The sequence below is a fragment of the Elephantulus edwardii genome, unplaced genomic scaffold (assembly GCF_000299155.1).
Source record: "Elephantulus edwardii isolate Elephantulus edwardi_28Jun2011 unplaced genomic scaffold, EleEdw1.0 scaffold00081, whole genome shotgun sequence".
Classification (NCBI taxonomy): Eukaryota; Metazoa; Chordata; class Mammalia; order Macroscelidea; family Macroscelididae; genus Elephantulus; species Elephantulus edwardii.
This window is the reverse complement of record NW_006399831.1, coordinates 5296880-5312309: the sequence shown is the minus strand read 5'-3', so window position 1 is coordinate 5312309 and position 15430 is coordinate 5296880. Positions and strand designations below refer to the sequence as shown.

The 15430-nt window shown below is 35.5% G+C and overlaps 1 protein-coding gene across 1 annotated transcript in view; it reads left to right on the top strand.

Annotated features, from left to right (window-relative positions):
• Positions 1 to 15430, top strand: part of ROBO2 (roundabout, axon guidance receptor, homolog 2 (Drosophila)) — an 843022-nt gene that overhangs the window by 621621 nt on the left and 205971 nt on the right. The window contains exon 5 of the mRNA XM_006889811.1: positions 3716 to 3854. Coding sequence (XP_006889873.1) covers positions 3716 to 3854 — 139 coding nt within the window. The remainder of the gene's footprint in view (positions 1 to 3715; positions 3855 to 15430) is intronic.

Below are 15430 nucleotides of genomic sequence, written 5' to 3'. Positions count from 1 at the left end.
TAGGGACCTGTATTGTAATCCTTTCTTTCCTCCTCTGTAATTGACCTTGACATCCATAATTCTGCTAACAATTTCTCCAAGACAATCAGGGTTTACTAATATACAAATACCAAATCTATTGACAGCAAGTTAATTCTGACTGTTATGACCATCTATCAGGTTTCCCAAGGTTTAAAATACTTATGGGAGGAAATAGCATATCATTCTTCTCAGAAGCATGGTGGTGATTTCAAATCCTCAGCCTTTCAGATAGCAGCCAAATGTGTAACACTCTACCTCAGCAGGGCTCTTCCAACTTGTTTGAACTATTACCACATTCCAAAACCTTTTTCACAGCTAAGTATTTGTTAAAGCATCAACCTCCATTCCAAATTAATGTACTAAATGTCACTCCTATTTAGCGCTCTTGGTGCTAAATTACACTTAACTTAGTGTTTGAGTCCTACTTTTAAAAAAAGAAAAATTACAAATGACTTTAACAAACAAAATTTGGTTTCACACACTTTAGGGAGACAAAATTCCACATTTAATGTGAAGTTGCATTGCTAACCGAAAGGCTGTGCCTCTCTGACAGTTCAAATCCACCATCTACCTTGCAGGAGAAAGATGAGCAGTCTCCTCCTGTGCAATTTACAGCTTCAGAAACCCACTGGAGGGTCAGCTGTGAGTCAGCTCTGATTTGACACCAATGAGAGAGAACCTCTAGGCTAAGGCTTCCTTTCTTTATCTCTGTAGGAAGGTCCTTCTGTCTTTTAGCTTCTACTTCTTTGCAATCTTTATCTATCTGGGCATCTCTTTTCCCTCCTTTCTGCTTAATCTCTTGTTTATCTAATCTCTATTATATCCCAAAAGAGATTAATCCAAAACATAGCCTACAATAATTCTGTCTCAATAAAATAACAAAGAGAACATTCTCAAATTGGATGATAAACCAGGAATAGAGTTTAGGATTCACAATATAATTTTTTGTGTTATATTATGATACAACTTAATTCCTAACACCCATAGTTTGGAGACTAAAGCTACTACTAATTTAAAGTTGTCATTTTTCTAATACTAGGTCATTATGAAAAAAGGAAGAATTGAATATGAATTGAAACTTTATGATAAATTTTAATTTTTCTAGTGGGACATCTGTTTTTCTATGCTTTATGTAGAGAAATGGTTGAATGCAGGAAGATTAACAAAAGACAAACACCAAGCAGAACAGAATACTTGAGAGAAACATAAAAGTTAAGTAACATGGACAAATATTTGGAGGATTTAAAGAAGGATGCTTAGAATTGGCTTCAGAAAACTATGTATAATAGCCAATAGTTTGCAATCATAAGTAATGACAAATATTTTATACATAAAAACACATTGAACCCTCCCTCCATAGACAGTTTTTACACATATAAAGAGAAAAATTCATAGAAGAACTGGATCCTTGTCAAATGATAGCCTAATGAGGAAATATTTAAATAATATGTATGTATATATGAGATGGAACTTATTTCTTCTTTTAACATTCTTGATAAAATTAATGTTTATTTCATTTTTGGTGTTTTTTTATGGATTTCTACTTTTAGTTTTTGCACTCTGAACTATTATAATAGATTGAGATAATATATTTAAATTTTCAATTTTGAATTTTTATTTTTTTTAAAAAGTAAGATGCACATGACTTGACTCAAAAATTCACAAAGTAATTAGGTAATTAGAGTTGTAATCTAGTTTTAGCTTTAATTTGCTTGGCTCCACAATCAACACTCTTGGATCCAGCAGCCTGGAAATTAAAAGGCATATTGTGATGGGAAAGTCTACAGTTAGAGACCTCTCTAAAGTACTGAAGAGCAATGATGTCAGTATGGAGACTAAGATGCTCCTGATACAGTCCATAGTCTTTGGAATCACTTGCTATAGATCAGAGAGCTGGACAGTGATTAGGGATGATAGAAGGAGAATTGATGCCTTTGAGCTATGGTGTTGGAGAAGAGTATTGAATATACCATAGACTGCTAAGAGAACAAACAGATTTGACCTGGAAAGGGTGAAGCCAGGCTGCTTCTTGGAGGCAAGGATTCTGAAGCTTCTTCTGAAATACTTTGAACATGTTTCAAGGAGGGTTCAGTCCTTGGAGAAGGATATCATGCTTGGGAGGGTAGAGGGACAGCACGGGAGAGGAAGACCTTCTATGAGACGGATTGATTCAATGACTGGGGTGATGGGGTAGGTGTGTCAGAGACAATAAGATTGATACAGGATAGAGCAGGGTTAAGGGCTGTTGTACATAATTTCGCTATGAGTTGGAGATGACTAGATGACATATAACAATAAGAACAATTAGAGTTGTGTGATCTTAATTATAGACCACAACTACCATAGCTATTCTTCTTTTCCAAAATATTCCTCCCATTCATTTATAATGGAATCATAAAAACTTATAAATATACTGAAGTTCTAAACATTAAATGCAAATATGCATCAAAACATTTTTACAACAAGGTGAAAAGAAAACCTATACGCTGGGGGGGAAAACATTTGGCAATGCCTTTTCAAACAAGGGTCTCATAACAAAAGTTTAAAGAATCTAGAGGGCTTACATAAGGAAAAGACTGATAATCTAATCACAAAATGAGCAGAAGACCTGGAAAGACTTTTCACAAAGGAAGATATTCAGATGACCAACACACACATGAAGAAATGCTCAAAATCAATGGAAATAAGAGAGGTGCAAATCAAAACCACAATAAGATACCATCTCACCCCAGTAGCAGTGGCAAAGTTTAACAACATGGGAAGCAATAAATGACGTTGGAGAGGATATGGAGAGATTGGAACTTTTTTTTTCCCTTGCTGGTCAGATTGTAATATGGTATAACCACTTGATAGGAGGCAGTTTGGGATTTTCTCAAAACGCTGAACAGTGAGTCTCATCTGACCCGGTTATTCTACTGCTTGGAACATACCGCAAGGAAAATAGAATTGAGACACAAAAAGATCTATACACTGATGTTCACAGTGGTATTATTCACGAAAGAAAGGAAAAAAAAAAACTGGAAACATCCCAAATGCCCATAAACAAAGGACCGGATTGATTAATTGTGATACATTCACACAACGAAATACTTAACTATGCAGCATTCAGGAGCAACAGTTTTGTAAAATAGCATATAACGTGGGAGGACTTAGAGAGCATTATGCTGAGGGAACTAACTCTGTCTCAAAAGAATAAATACTACATAAGACCATTATTGTAAAAACAGAAGGATAAGTAATAAAATGTATATAAAAGCCCAAAAGAGGAAGGGGAAGTTGATTGGGGAGGTGAAGTGTGGGAGGAGGGAGAAAATCACTAGGATTACAGAATGTGGTGGACAGCAAGGTGGACTGAAGGAATTAGGAAGGATATAATGGAGATCTAAAAAAGTGGGGTAATAGTAATTGATCAATGGTGATTCATTTTATGTAATACAAGGTATATGAATGGTTACATGAAACACAGTGTGAATGAAGGAATATGTGAAACATAGTGTACATGAATGAAACATAATGCATGCAAATTTTGCATGCAAACTAATATAAAAGTTTAAAAATTGAAAAAAAATAGTGCAAATGCAGAGGGAGATACATGATTCAAGCCATTTTCACTCTTATTTTTTTCTGCATTTTATTTAAAACATGCACAACATTTCATTTCTTTTTTTTTTTTTTCATTCTTTAATTTCTCAAGAACGACCAACATTTCTCAGGAGGCCGATTAACCAGGTGGTCCTGGAGGAAGAAGCTGTAGAATTTCGATGTCAGGTCCAAGGAGATCCTCATCCCACTGTAAGGTGGAAGAAGGATGATGCAGACTTGCCAAGAGGAAGGTAAGAACTATAAAAGGCATTTCTTGCATAGCTTTTGAGTAATTAGAAATGAAAAAAAAAACAAAACTTTCTACGTTTTTACCATCTAACCCCTCTGTATCATAGTATATTATTTTTACTTCTAATTTTTCTGTGGAAGCCAAGTGTGTGCTATTTGTATGAAGTCTTTGAAACTTTTGATGAGTCTTTTGTTGAATATTTACCTATATACTGTTCCGCCATTATATCTGTTATCTCCCAATACTAAGATTTCTTTCATTTCTTTATCAAAGTCCCCTGTAGATTGTTATTTATTCCTGCTGAATCTATCTACTCCACTTGCCCCCTTCATGCACTGCTCCACGACTCTTCAGACTCCACACTGGAGACCCCCATCTTTCCTTCAGTGCTCAGAGCATCACTAACAAAAGGCTACAGACTGTAGTTGACTTTTAGGGCAGGAGCAAAACAGAGAGATTCAGTAGAACATTGAAAAGTCAATAAGTAGTCAGCATAACCATTCACACAGAGGATTTCTCACTTCTATAACTTCTATGTGTTAATTGCTTTAAGTAAGAGCCTACCAGCTCCCCAAAGAGTGTTAATCAAATTAACCCAACTTCAGGGTCCAAACTCCTTTGAATAAAAGACTTTCAAAGCCCCATATATGTCAGAATGTCAGAGAACTGTGCTCCAGAAGATTCCAGTGGCTGATTATTTTCATAATTAGATTATCAGACTATTTTTCAAAAGTACCGTTATATGGGTATGAAATCTCCAATTTGTTGTTAGCAACAAACATGGTAAGCCTTTTTTCTACCCAGGAACTCCTAGTAAAATCATCACTCATTCATTGATTTCAAATTGGCACCAGCTCATAGCTGATCTTCTAGATCTTGGGTTTCCAAGACTATACAGTGCATGGGAGAAGATTACCCTTCATTTTCCCTCAGTGCCACTGCTGGATTCAAGATGCCAGAGAGGCTCTGTTTAACTCCTTATGCTACAAGAACTCCCATAGTTTTTATATAAAATGTTACATACTGGTTTTCATCCCTAATATTTTTCTTTAAAAAAAGTATTTAACTGACTTAAGTTTAAGCATACTTTAATAAATGTTTTATGTACTTTCATCAGCAACAAAATTGATAATTTCTGGACTTGGTTATTTAAAAAAAAATCTCAGTGATTTTTGTATCTCAGGTGTATACATACCATACATTCCAGAATCATAGATTTAATAGTATTACCTTCAAATGACTAGTAGTTTAAATAGTGTGAAATAGTAGTTTTTGTGAGCCTGTTGGTAAAAAGGAAAATAATAATTCACTATGTTTTTCAGACTAAAATAGTCTATGTGTTTCTTTTTCCATTTAGCTGTCAGACATAAAGCTTTAGAAGTTGGTTATTATCAGGAAAGATTTGTGAAGACTCCTCCTACCTTCTTGGTGGAGAAGATATGGTAATTAAAAAGTAAAGAGAATCAATGTTTATTGCAGCACTATTTTTTGTTGTTGTTCTTATGTGCTGTTGAGTCGCTTACAACTCATAACGACCCTATATACAACAGCCATGAAACCTATTCTATTACTGCACCAACTTTACTGTGTCTGAAACACATAATCTCATTACCCCAGTCACAATATCAATCCATCTCATCGATAATCTCCCTCTCTTTCTCCATCCCTCTATCCTTACAAGCATGATGTCCCTCTCCAAGGACCAGTCTCTCCTTACAAATGCCCGAAATATTTCAGACGAAGCCTCAGAATCCTTGCCTCCAAGGAGCAGCCTCTTTTCACCCACTCTAGGACAAATCAATCTATGTATCTATGTATCTATGTATCTACGTATCTATGTATCTATGTATCTATCTATCTAAACTATCGTGTGTATATGTATATATATGTGTGTGTGGGTATAGTGTTTTAAATATGTATGTATTTATATAACCTATATATGTATATAAATAGTGTTTTTATACATATACTATATAGTGTTATATATATATATAGTGTTATGTATGTACACTATAGTTTTATATATACACTACATATATAGTGTTTTATATATGTGTACTATATATATTGTGAGAGAGAGCATGCTCTGGTGACTTACTGGTAAGGAGTTCCATTGCCAACCCAAAGGCACATGATTTTAATTTATCTGTTGCTCTGCAAGAGAAAGATGGACAGTCTCTTCCTGTGCAATTTACGGACTCTGAAATGCCACTGGATGGTCAGCTATGAGTCAATTTTTATTTGAAAGTATATAATAGCAACAAGAAAGCTCTATTGGCCTAGTGGATTGAAAGTTATGCTACCAAGCCAAAGGTGGGTGATTTTAATCTGTGGCACTCAGGCCTGGTTTTAATTGTTTTTGGTAAAACATTCTTCTAAGTGGTATAGCACTGGTCTATCCATTAGCTGTACACAGGTAACTTGCAGTTGCTGTGATGCTAAACACTGTGACACTGATATGTCAAATGTGATCCTGGTTACCCATGGTGGACAGTGTTTGGTGGAGCTCCCCAGTCAAAACAAGCTTGGAAGCAGGAGCGGCATCCACTTCTGAAATAGCTTGCCCCTGGAAACTCTATGAACTTGGAGAAACGATGAAAGTTATGCATGTGTTCAGATCTTGCATTCATGGGATCGCTACGAGTCCTCTATGATTTGACAGCACTTAACAACAACAATAGCAATTCTCTGTGTGTGTGTGTGTGTGTGTGTGTGTGTATGTGTGTAAAATTTATTTCACTTTTCAGAAATCAAAGAGCATTTACAGGCTTGAATTGCTAATGCCTATCTTTTATATATTCAGGAATTGGTGGTGTAGTGTGTAGTGTTGTTCACTCTTTGCTAAAAGGTTAATGATTCGAATTCATCAGCTCTTCTCTTCCTCTGTGAAAGATAGGCCTTCTCCTTCCCGTTAGATTTACAACCTTAGAAACCCAATGGGGTATCACTATACCTCACAATTAACTTTGTTGCAGTGGATTTTGGTTTCTTTGTATATAGTCAACAATTTTCCTCAAATTTTAATTGCTTTTGAAAAATATGTTGAGGGCTTTAAAAACATTACTGAAATTTCATCAACTATAAACTTCACCTTTAAATCATTTTCCTAATTTTGGCCTCTTTATTTGTTGATTACTGGCATGATATTGCTGTACTGCTCTTGTAACCAGCTAAATAATTTTAAAGCACTAAGCAAATGTAAGTGCTGTGTAAGCTTTAAATTGTAAGTTAGAGAGGCTTAAAGCATGGATCAGTGCACTATAGAAATTGAGGTCAGTCTTTTTATCATGACAGAAGCCATGCATTTCTCATGAATTCCCAGTCTTTAAATGGTGTTTTAAAGAAGCTTATTCATTCTTAGATCTGCTCACATTAGCATAAGCTTCACTTATGCATAATGAGGGAGAAAGAGACCTCTTTACTTGGTGAGGAATAACAGTAATGACTTTTAACCAACCAAAGCCTAAATCAACAACATTGATTCTATTACATTATTTAGGTCCCTGATTAGAGAGATGGCTATTGTTCTTGGGTAAGCAATTGTATGGAGTGGTGTGGAGGATGACATTTCTTTGGCTTAACATTTAATGAAATTTGAATAAGTCTGTGTAGTGGTTCATGCTTAACACATTTATAGTAATGCTTTTTAGGGCAGCTGCATAGCCTGTAATTACTTCGTAAGTAATATGTGACTATTTTTCATTCGAAGACAAGAAAAGCTTTTCAATTCAAGTTTAAATTTACGAAATGCTGTGATAGCTATTAAACCTTCAACACAGAAGAAGCTCTCTGTGCCAACCTTTCAGTAACCAGAAATGAATTAAAGTGTATTTTTTTTCACTTGCTGTGGAAATATTTTTTTAAAGTAGTACTTATACTTTTGCTTCATTTTTAAATTTTTTTAATTTAACCTTGCACACCTGATTGTTCCCCAAAACTGTCTTAGCTGAAATTACAACATACCCTTGGTGAGTTGAACTGAAGATGTTATCTCATTAGACATGTTCTGTCTGAATGTCATTCTTTTCCACTCTTACCAACCCCTTCTCTGACCAACCAGGTAATTGGTGTTTACTTGGGCATTTTCTGTATAAAGTGGGATAAAGCAAGGAATTTTTTTATACATAATATTTTCAACATATTAGTCGGTTGGAGAAGCTTCCGAAGATACTACTTTTTAATTGAAATTTCAGGAAGAAGAAAATAAAGCCCAAGTCTGTCTTTTCATTTTAAGAGTGTGTCTATTCATGTCTGACTATGCCATGTAACAGTACTCTTTTTCCCTAGATGTTTTGACATATGTGCATTCAAATAAACCTACAATAATATTTATTCATCTATTGGAGATAAAAAGTTTATACACTAGTGTGAGATATATGAGTAATATAGGGAAGGAGGTAGCAGTAAGGAGAAAAGTATTTTATAATATACCTACTTTTCTTTTTTAAAAGTTCAATTATAATTATATATATTTTCTTTATTTTATGTAAACCAGATGAAAACAGGTAATAAAACATATTCTCAGCTAATACACAAGGAAGTACATAAATTTGTCTAATTTTATCTTGAATGCTATATATATTTCTTTCTTAAAAAAACTTGTAAATTTTAATAATAAGTACTCTTTTAATAACCAGGTTGCTTCATTTCCTCTTTTCAAAAGTGATTTACATGATGAAAGTTCTCCCATATATAACAAGTGTGATCATCCATATTAAAACAAAATTCATCAAAACATGATTTGTTTCTGTCCTTAAGTCACACCAAACATAGATGCTGAAGCTCTGTTTAGGATCATCTACTTATATAAAAAAGAGTATGCTAACTTTACAAACAAAGGTATAAAAGCAGAACTTAAGCATAAATCTATTCTGTTCAACATAATATTATTGATCCCAGTAATATTAATCCCTTATTGTAGTTAGACTAGATATATTATGATCAAATATAATTGTGATTTCTTATTCAGGCATGCCAGGATAATTTGTATTCAGTTAATTCAGTTAATTATTAGTAACTTTTAAAGGACTGTAAATAGGAAATTTAACGTCTTTTACTTATCAGATAGCTTTCAGTTTATCACCATTAGTTCATATGAGGATCATTTTATATTGTATTTTTTTCTAAACTAATTCAAAAGTGGCACTAACTTTTACAAAAAGAATCTAGAGTAGAGAAAGGGAGGTTCATAATAGCTTGTCAGAAAAGGAAAGAAAAACATAATGTGCCATTTACATTCTTATGTATTCCTGCAAATCCTAAATGCAGTTGATGGCTTGCACATAGTGCATATAACTCATGAATATTTCATCAAATAGGAGAGGAACTAGAGAATAAGAGTTTCAAGATATATAGTACAAAATCCTATCAATTTTCCTGAACTCACTGACAAAGTCCTTTTTTCTAAAATGCAAGTCAATTTTAAAGAGACTTTTTAAGAGTTCTTAGTTCACTGAAATGTGAGATTCAAAGTAAATACCTGATTCTGAAAGAAAAGGAACTGAATAGACCACTTAGAATTCCTTTTTGCAGCATTTTCACACAAAGTGGCTTTTCTCTTTAGCCCTGGAAAATGTTCTGATATTAATTGTTGGGCAGCTCCATTGTTTCGAGCACGTGTTCCTGGGATGCAGAGATGCTGAACAGGTGCTCTGCCTCCCTGCTGTGGAGATCGGCCTTCTGCACACATAGTGTGTGCTTTCAAGGACATGTGGTAATTTGGGCTCCTGGTAAATAATTGTACTGATCAAGTCATCTAGTGAAGACCAGGCTATTAAAATTGTTTTCAGTAAAGTAGAGGAAAGAAAATAAGAAGAACAGGAAAGATACAGCATATGTAAAACTGTGCAAAGGCAAAAAGAACAGGAGAAATTCAATGAATGTGAAACAGTGTAAAAGAATTCTAAAAATTGGGATGCTTTCAGATTCAGAAAGAGAAAGAAAATGTAAATGAGAATTATTGCATGTGCCTTTGTGTGCTACATACGTATCTTAGCCATCTCTGCCAGAAAAATTGGGAAACACTTGTTAAGTAACAGTGGATTCTCTTAATACAGCTGATAATTGCATTAAGGGTGAAGGGTGATTCTCATTGCCAAAGATACTGGACTTTAGGCTTTGCTCTGCCACCGTTTGATCATCTAGCTACTTAGTTGTATCTCCACCATGTGGAAATGATGTTAGACAGATTTCTCTAGTACTAAGAGTGTGAACTTGAAGAATTTTTTTAAAACTCTGTGTTTCAGATCCTGAAGAGGTGAACCAGCAATGCAAATGAACTAAGGCCTTTGTAACTGCATGTGTATTATTTATTTATGGATGCTATTTGCTTACTAATGTTTTATTTGACATAAAATTTAGATAATTGGTTAGAACTAGTATATTATGTGTAACTAGACAGGGATATTATACTCCATTACTGTTAAAGGTAATTTGTAGACCAATTGCTATGCCACACATAAAATGTCTTCTTTTCTTTCATCACTGTTGAGTCAGAACCCAATCATAACTGACCCTGTAGTATGTTTTCAAAGGCTACAAATCACACAGGAGGAAAACGCTCATCTTTCTCACAAAGAGAAGCTGGTATTTGCACACCCATGTTGATTGTGGTTTTGTTCACAATAGCGAAGAGCTGGAAATAACCCAAGTGCCCATCAACAAACGACTGGATAGAGAAGCTCTTAATTGTATTCTTAATAACACAATGGAATACTATGCAGCATTGAATGACAAGGAACTCGCAAAATATTATACAAAATGGGTGACCCTGGAGGACATTATGCTAAATGAAATATCTTTGTCATCAAAAGACATAGTGCCACTGTTGTAAAACAGGACTGACATTGGGGTTGAGGGAAGACAGAAAAGGAGGGGAAGAATGATGTTGAAGAATGATGGGAAGAATATTGCACTGAAACAAATGAGGAAGAGAACTGTTTAAAAGATATATGATTGGGTATTATTTTCATGACAGAAGTCCAGAGTGAAGGCTGTATAGTGGAGTGGACTTGGTTGGGGGGGTGATTGCATAACAATGAAAGAGTTTTTCTTATTTTGCAAAGAGAAGAGTGAATTGGGGAGACAGGGTGGGTAGGGATAAAAGTGCAACAATTAATGACTGGAAATCCCTATCTCTGTAAACTTCGATTAAAATTAATAAGGAAAAAAAAGATCATAATGGGAAAGCAAAAGTGGATCAAGAAGTGTTCTTAATAACAACCTGTTTCCTAAAGCTTGGGGGAGGGGAGCAGAGATAAGCTGGTATATTTGAATCACTTCTTTTAGGTTGACAGTACAACTAGGTTACCCACTAAACCACCAGAGATTTAGAAAATGTCTTAGTATTTTGAAAATTTAAACTTATAAAGGACACCCTCTTGGAAGCTGAAGCTAGAGTTTTATTTACAAACAGGATTAATTGACAAGTAGCAAAGGGGTGCCAGAATGGTGCATATTCTGTATTTTCATTAAATAGGTGCTAATGCTTTCTGTTAACACAAAACTGATTTTCCACCTAGGGTAGGTATTGCAGGTTGTCTTGCGATCACATTGGCCCATCTGCTGAGAATCTCAGCCCAGGAACAATACTGGAACTGGCATCCAATTCATTATCTGACTAGCGGTCAACTAACAAGCTGGGGCACCCTTGGAATACAAAATGCCTTGAAGTCAGAGATGCTCTGCTGTCCATTAACTCAGTTATGACATTATGTATGGACAGAGCAATGACCAGGAACCAATCTACAAAGCAAAAGGATTTTCCTGAGTACCACCTGTCATGGGCTTGAGTTTCTGTGCAACACGGGCACCATGATAAGCTCAGAACATTATGGCATGTTAGAAATATTCTGCTAAGTTGAGGTAAAGTCCAACGCAGTAGTGTACCTTAGTCTAAACTATAAGACAAACCAGAAGCTTGCAAGGAGATAGTTACCATGTTATGCAGGTGAATTGGATATTGGATATTTCCAATTCAAAACACTCTCTCATATACCTTACATACTATAATTGCCTTGAGTGTGAGCAAACTGAAAAAAAAACCCCTTTCTTGTCTTAGCTACTTAGTTCTCCTATAACAAAAATACCACAAAATAGATGGCTTTAAAGAACATACATTGATTTTCTTACAGTTTGAGGCCTGAGGTGTTAAGATTAAAATGTGCCAGATCTAGGAGAGAGGCCATCCTTGTTTCTTCCAACTTCTTTTTTTAATATCATTTTTATATTATACTGGTTTACTTTCAAAGTTCATGTACATTGTTTTTCATACTGGACCTTTCCCATTTCCTTTACCCAGCCCTCCTTCTACCCATCAAATTTTGTGACCCTATGCTGAACCCCCTGCCCATCCTCACCCCTCTGCACCTACTCTCTCTCCCTTGGGTTCTTGGACATGCATTACTAGTTATCTTTCTATTTATACTATAATGGTTTTGTATAGTATTTGTCCTGATGGGACCAGTTCACTTAGCATACTGTTCTCCAGTCCCTCCAAGTTAGGTTCCTTTCAACTTCTTATAATAGCCTGCATCCTAAATTTTGCTGGGTTTGTAGATTCATCAGCTTCTGTCTTCATATGAAGTCTTTCTTGTATGTATTTTGCTCTGTGTCTCTAACCTCTTTTATAAGAAGCTGCATTGCATTCCCAAAGGTACATGGTTTGAATCCACCAGCTGCTCCATGGGAGAAGGATGAACAATCTCCTCCCATGCAATGTACTACCTCTAAAACCCACTGGAGGGTCAGCTGTGGGACTGTTCCAAAATTGGACAGGTTTATGACTAACCCATCATAAATGAGCAAACAACAAATCCTGCTACTAAACAGGATCCCATTCTCAGCTATGCTAGTTAAGACTTCATGGTGCATTTTTGGGACACACAGAGTTCAATCCATCATAACTCTATTAACACATATTCTTAGGTTCATTAAATAACATCTGTCATAAGAAGCATTGATTTTTTAGTAACACCATTGCTCTTTACTTAACATATAGTTCTGAATGATTGCTGTTATTCTTAATGACTTGAATTTGTAATGTGGGACACATGGGAGATTAGAGTTTTTGAGATTAACATTTTTATTATAGCTCTGGCATAATTTATTTATTTCAAAACAATTTATGTAAAAGTTTCTTTGCTCAAGGGTGTACATTAGCAATATGTGTAAGTTAAACCAAAGAGTTTCTTTGGTACTCTAAAACTTTGAAATTATATATTTCTATTAATGACAACAACTCAAAAGAATTAAAATTCTATGGAAACACTTAGGGTTTTGACCTTTTTAAAGAGAGTCCAAAATCTTCATCTTTTTTCAATGGAGTAGCTGGTGGATTCAAACTGTATGCCCTTACATTAGCAACACAACTACTTACTGCTAAGCCACCAGCATTCCTTAACATATATGGTGGCATAGGTATTTATTAAAAAATAGTTTCTGACATAGAATGCTTGCCTATGCTTTTAAAGGAAATATAGTACCAATTCCAAAGATTTTATGGCATTTTCCTTTCTCATAACATTTTCTTAATAAACTCTATTTATGTCTTAGAGAGCATCAAATCAAGCTGCTCCTTGGAGGCAAGAATTTTGAAGCTTCCGATCATGTACTTTTGGCATGTAGGTAGGAGGGACCAGTCCTTGGAGAAGGACATCATGCTTAGAAGTACGTAGGAAGTGCACAGGAGAGTTACTTTAATTTTGTGGTATTAGAGAAATTTTTGTCAATGTCAGATGGATCTTGGCTGAAAGTAAAGGGTAACAGGGGAATGTCTATCTGTGTTTCATTGACTATGCAAAGGCATTTGACTGTGTGGATCTCAATAAATCGTGGCTAACCATGAGAAGAATGGGAATCCCAGAGCCTTTAATTGTTCTCATGTGAAACCTATACTTAGACCAGGAAGCTGTCTTCAGAACAGAACAAGGACACACTGCATGGTTCAAAATCAGGAAAGAAATGTGTCAGGATTGTGTCCTAACTTCATACCTTTTCAGTGTATATGCAGAACAGATCATTCTAGAAGCTGGACTTTATGTGGAGAAATGTGACATCAGGATTTGAGAAAGACTCATCAGCAACCTACGTTATGCAGATGACACCACCCTGCTTGCTGAAACTGAAGAAGACCTGAAGCATTTGCTGCAGAGATTCAAAGACTGTAGCCTTCAATATGCTTTTAAGCTCATTATTTAAGAAGAAAAAGACTTACCATCGGGCCAATTAGATGAAGAAGAGATTGAGGTTGTTAGCAATTTCAGCTGGCTTGGCTCCACAGTCATCATTCTTGGAACCAGCAGTCAGGAAATCAAAAGAATTGCATGAGAGAAATCTGTTGTCAAGAACCTCTCCAGAGTGCTAAAGAGCAATGATGTCAGTCTAGAGACTAGGGTGTACCTGATTCAGACCTTAGTCTTCACAATTACATACTATGCATCACAGAGCTGGACAATGACCAAGGATGACAAAAGTATTGATGCCTTTGAACTGTGGTGCTGGAGAAGTAATTTGATCATGCCATGGCCACTAAGAGAACAAACAGATTTCTCTTTGAGAAGGTTAAACCAAGCTGCTCCTTAGATGCAAGGATTTTAAAGCTCCATGTCACATACTTTGGGCACATGGCCAGGAGGGACAAGTCCTTAAAAAAACAAACAAAAAACGAACATCATGCTTGCAAGTTATTGCACAGAAGAGAAAGACCGTGGATAAGAAGGATTGACACAGTGACTGAGGTAATGAAAGAAGATGTGTTTGAGACAGTGAAACTGGCTTAACATACAGCAGAGTTAAGAACAATTTTACAGAGGGTCATTATGAATCACAGGTAACTCAATGGAATATAACAACAGTGCTTACTCAGTACCAGATAACTGAAAGCTTTTACATTAACTTGTTGATACCTTGAGTAATGTGATGTTAGCATATGTTGTTATCCTCAAATATCAAATGAGAAAGACAAGGAAAATATGAGGGGAAAGTTATCCTGTAAGCAACGTATGAAGTCATCTTCATGACCCACACCCTTCAGATTACCTAGAATTGTTAGAAACTCATTTTCCATTTGGGGTTCAAGACTGGGAGAGAAACAGTTTAGTAAATATATGAAGATTTTACAATCTTTATCATAATATCATTTGTCTGCCATCAGTATGCCTTGTCAATGAATCGATTCCGGTTCATAATGAGGATTTGCAAGATTTTTATCATTACTGAAGCCGACCAGCTGCCTCATCTCTCTCCATAGAATAGCTGGTGGTTTTGAATTTACAGAGTCCAGCTAGCAGAGGAGAGCTTCAACACTGTACCACAGGTTCCTTACTGATAAGACTGTCTCAAGTCAAATCAGCGTCTGCACACTTTTTTGTTTTACTTGCCAGCATTTTCATTATCCTGTTGAGACAAATTTAAACAATTCTGCCTTTTTGTTTCTCACATTTTTTTTTTAGCGAATGAGTTCACTTTTATTTTTTTTTCTATATTTTATTAATTTTCATAAACATTTACTGAGATTTTGGGTTTCCATTCATTCATTGTTGCACTATTCTCTCTACCCTCCTCCCAGTTTGTTCTTGT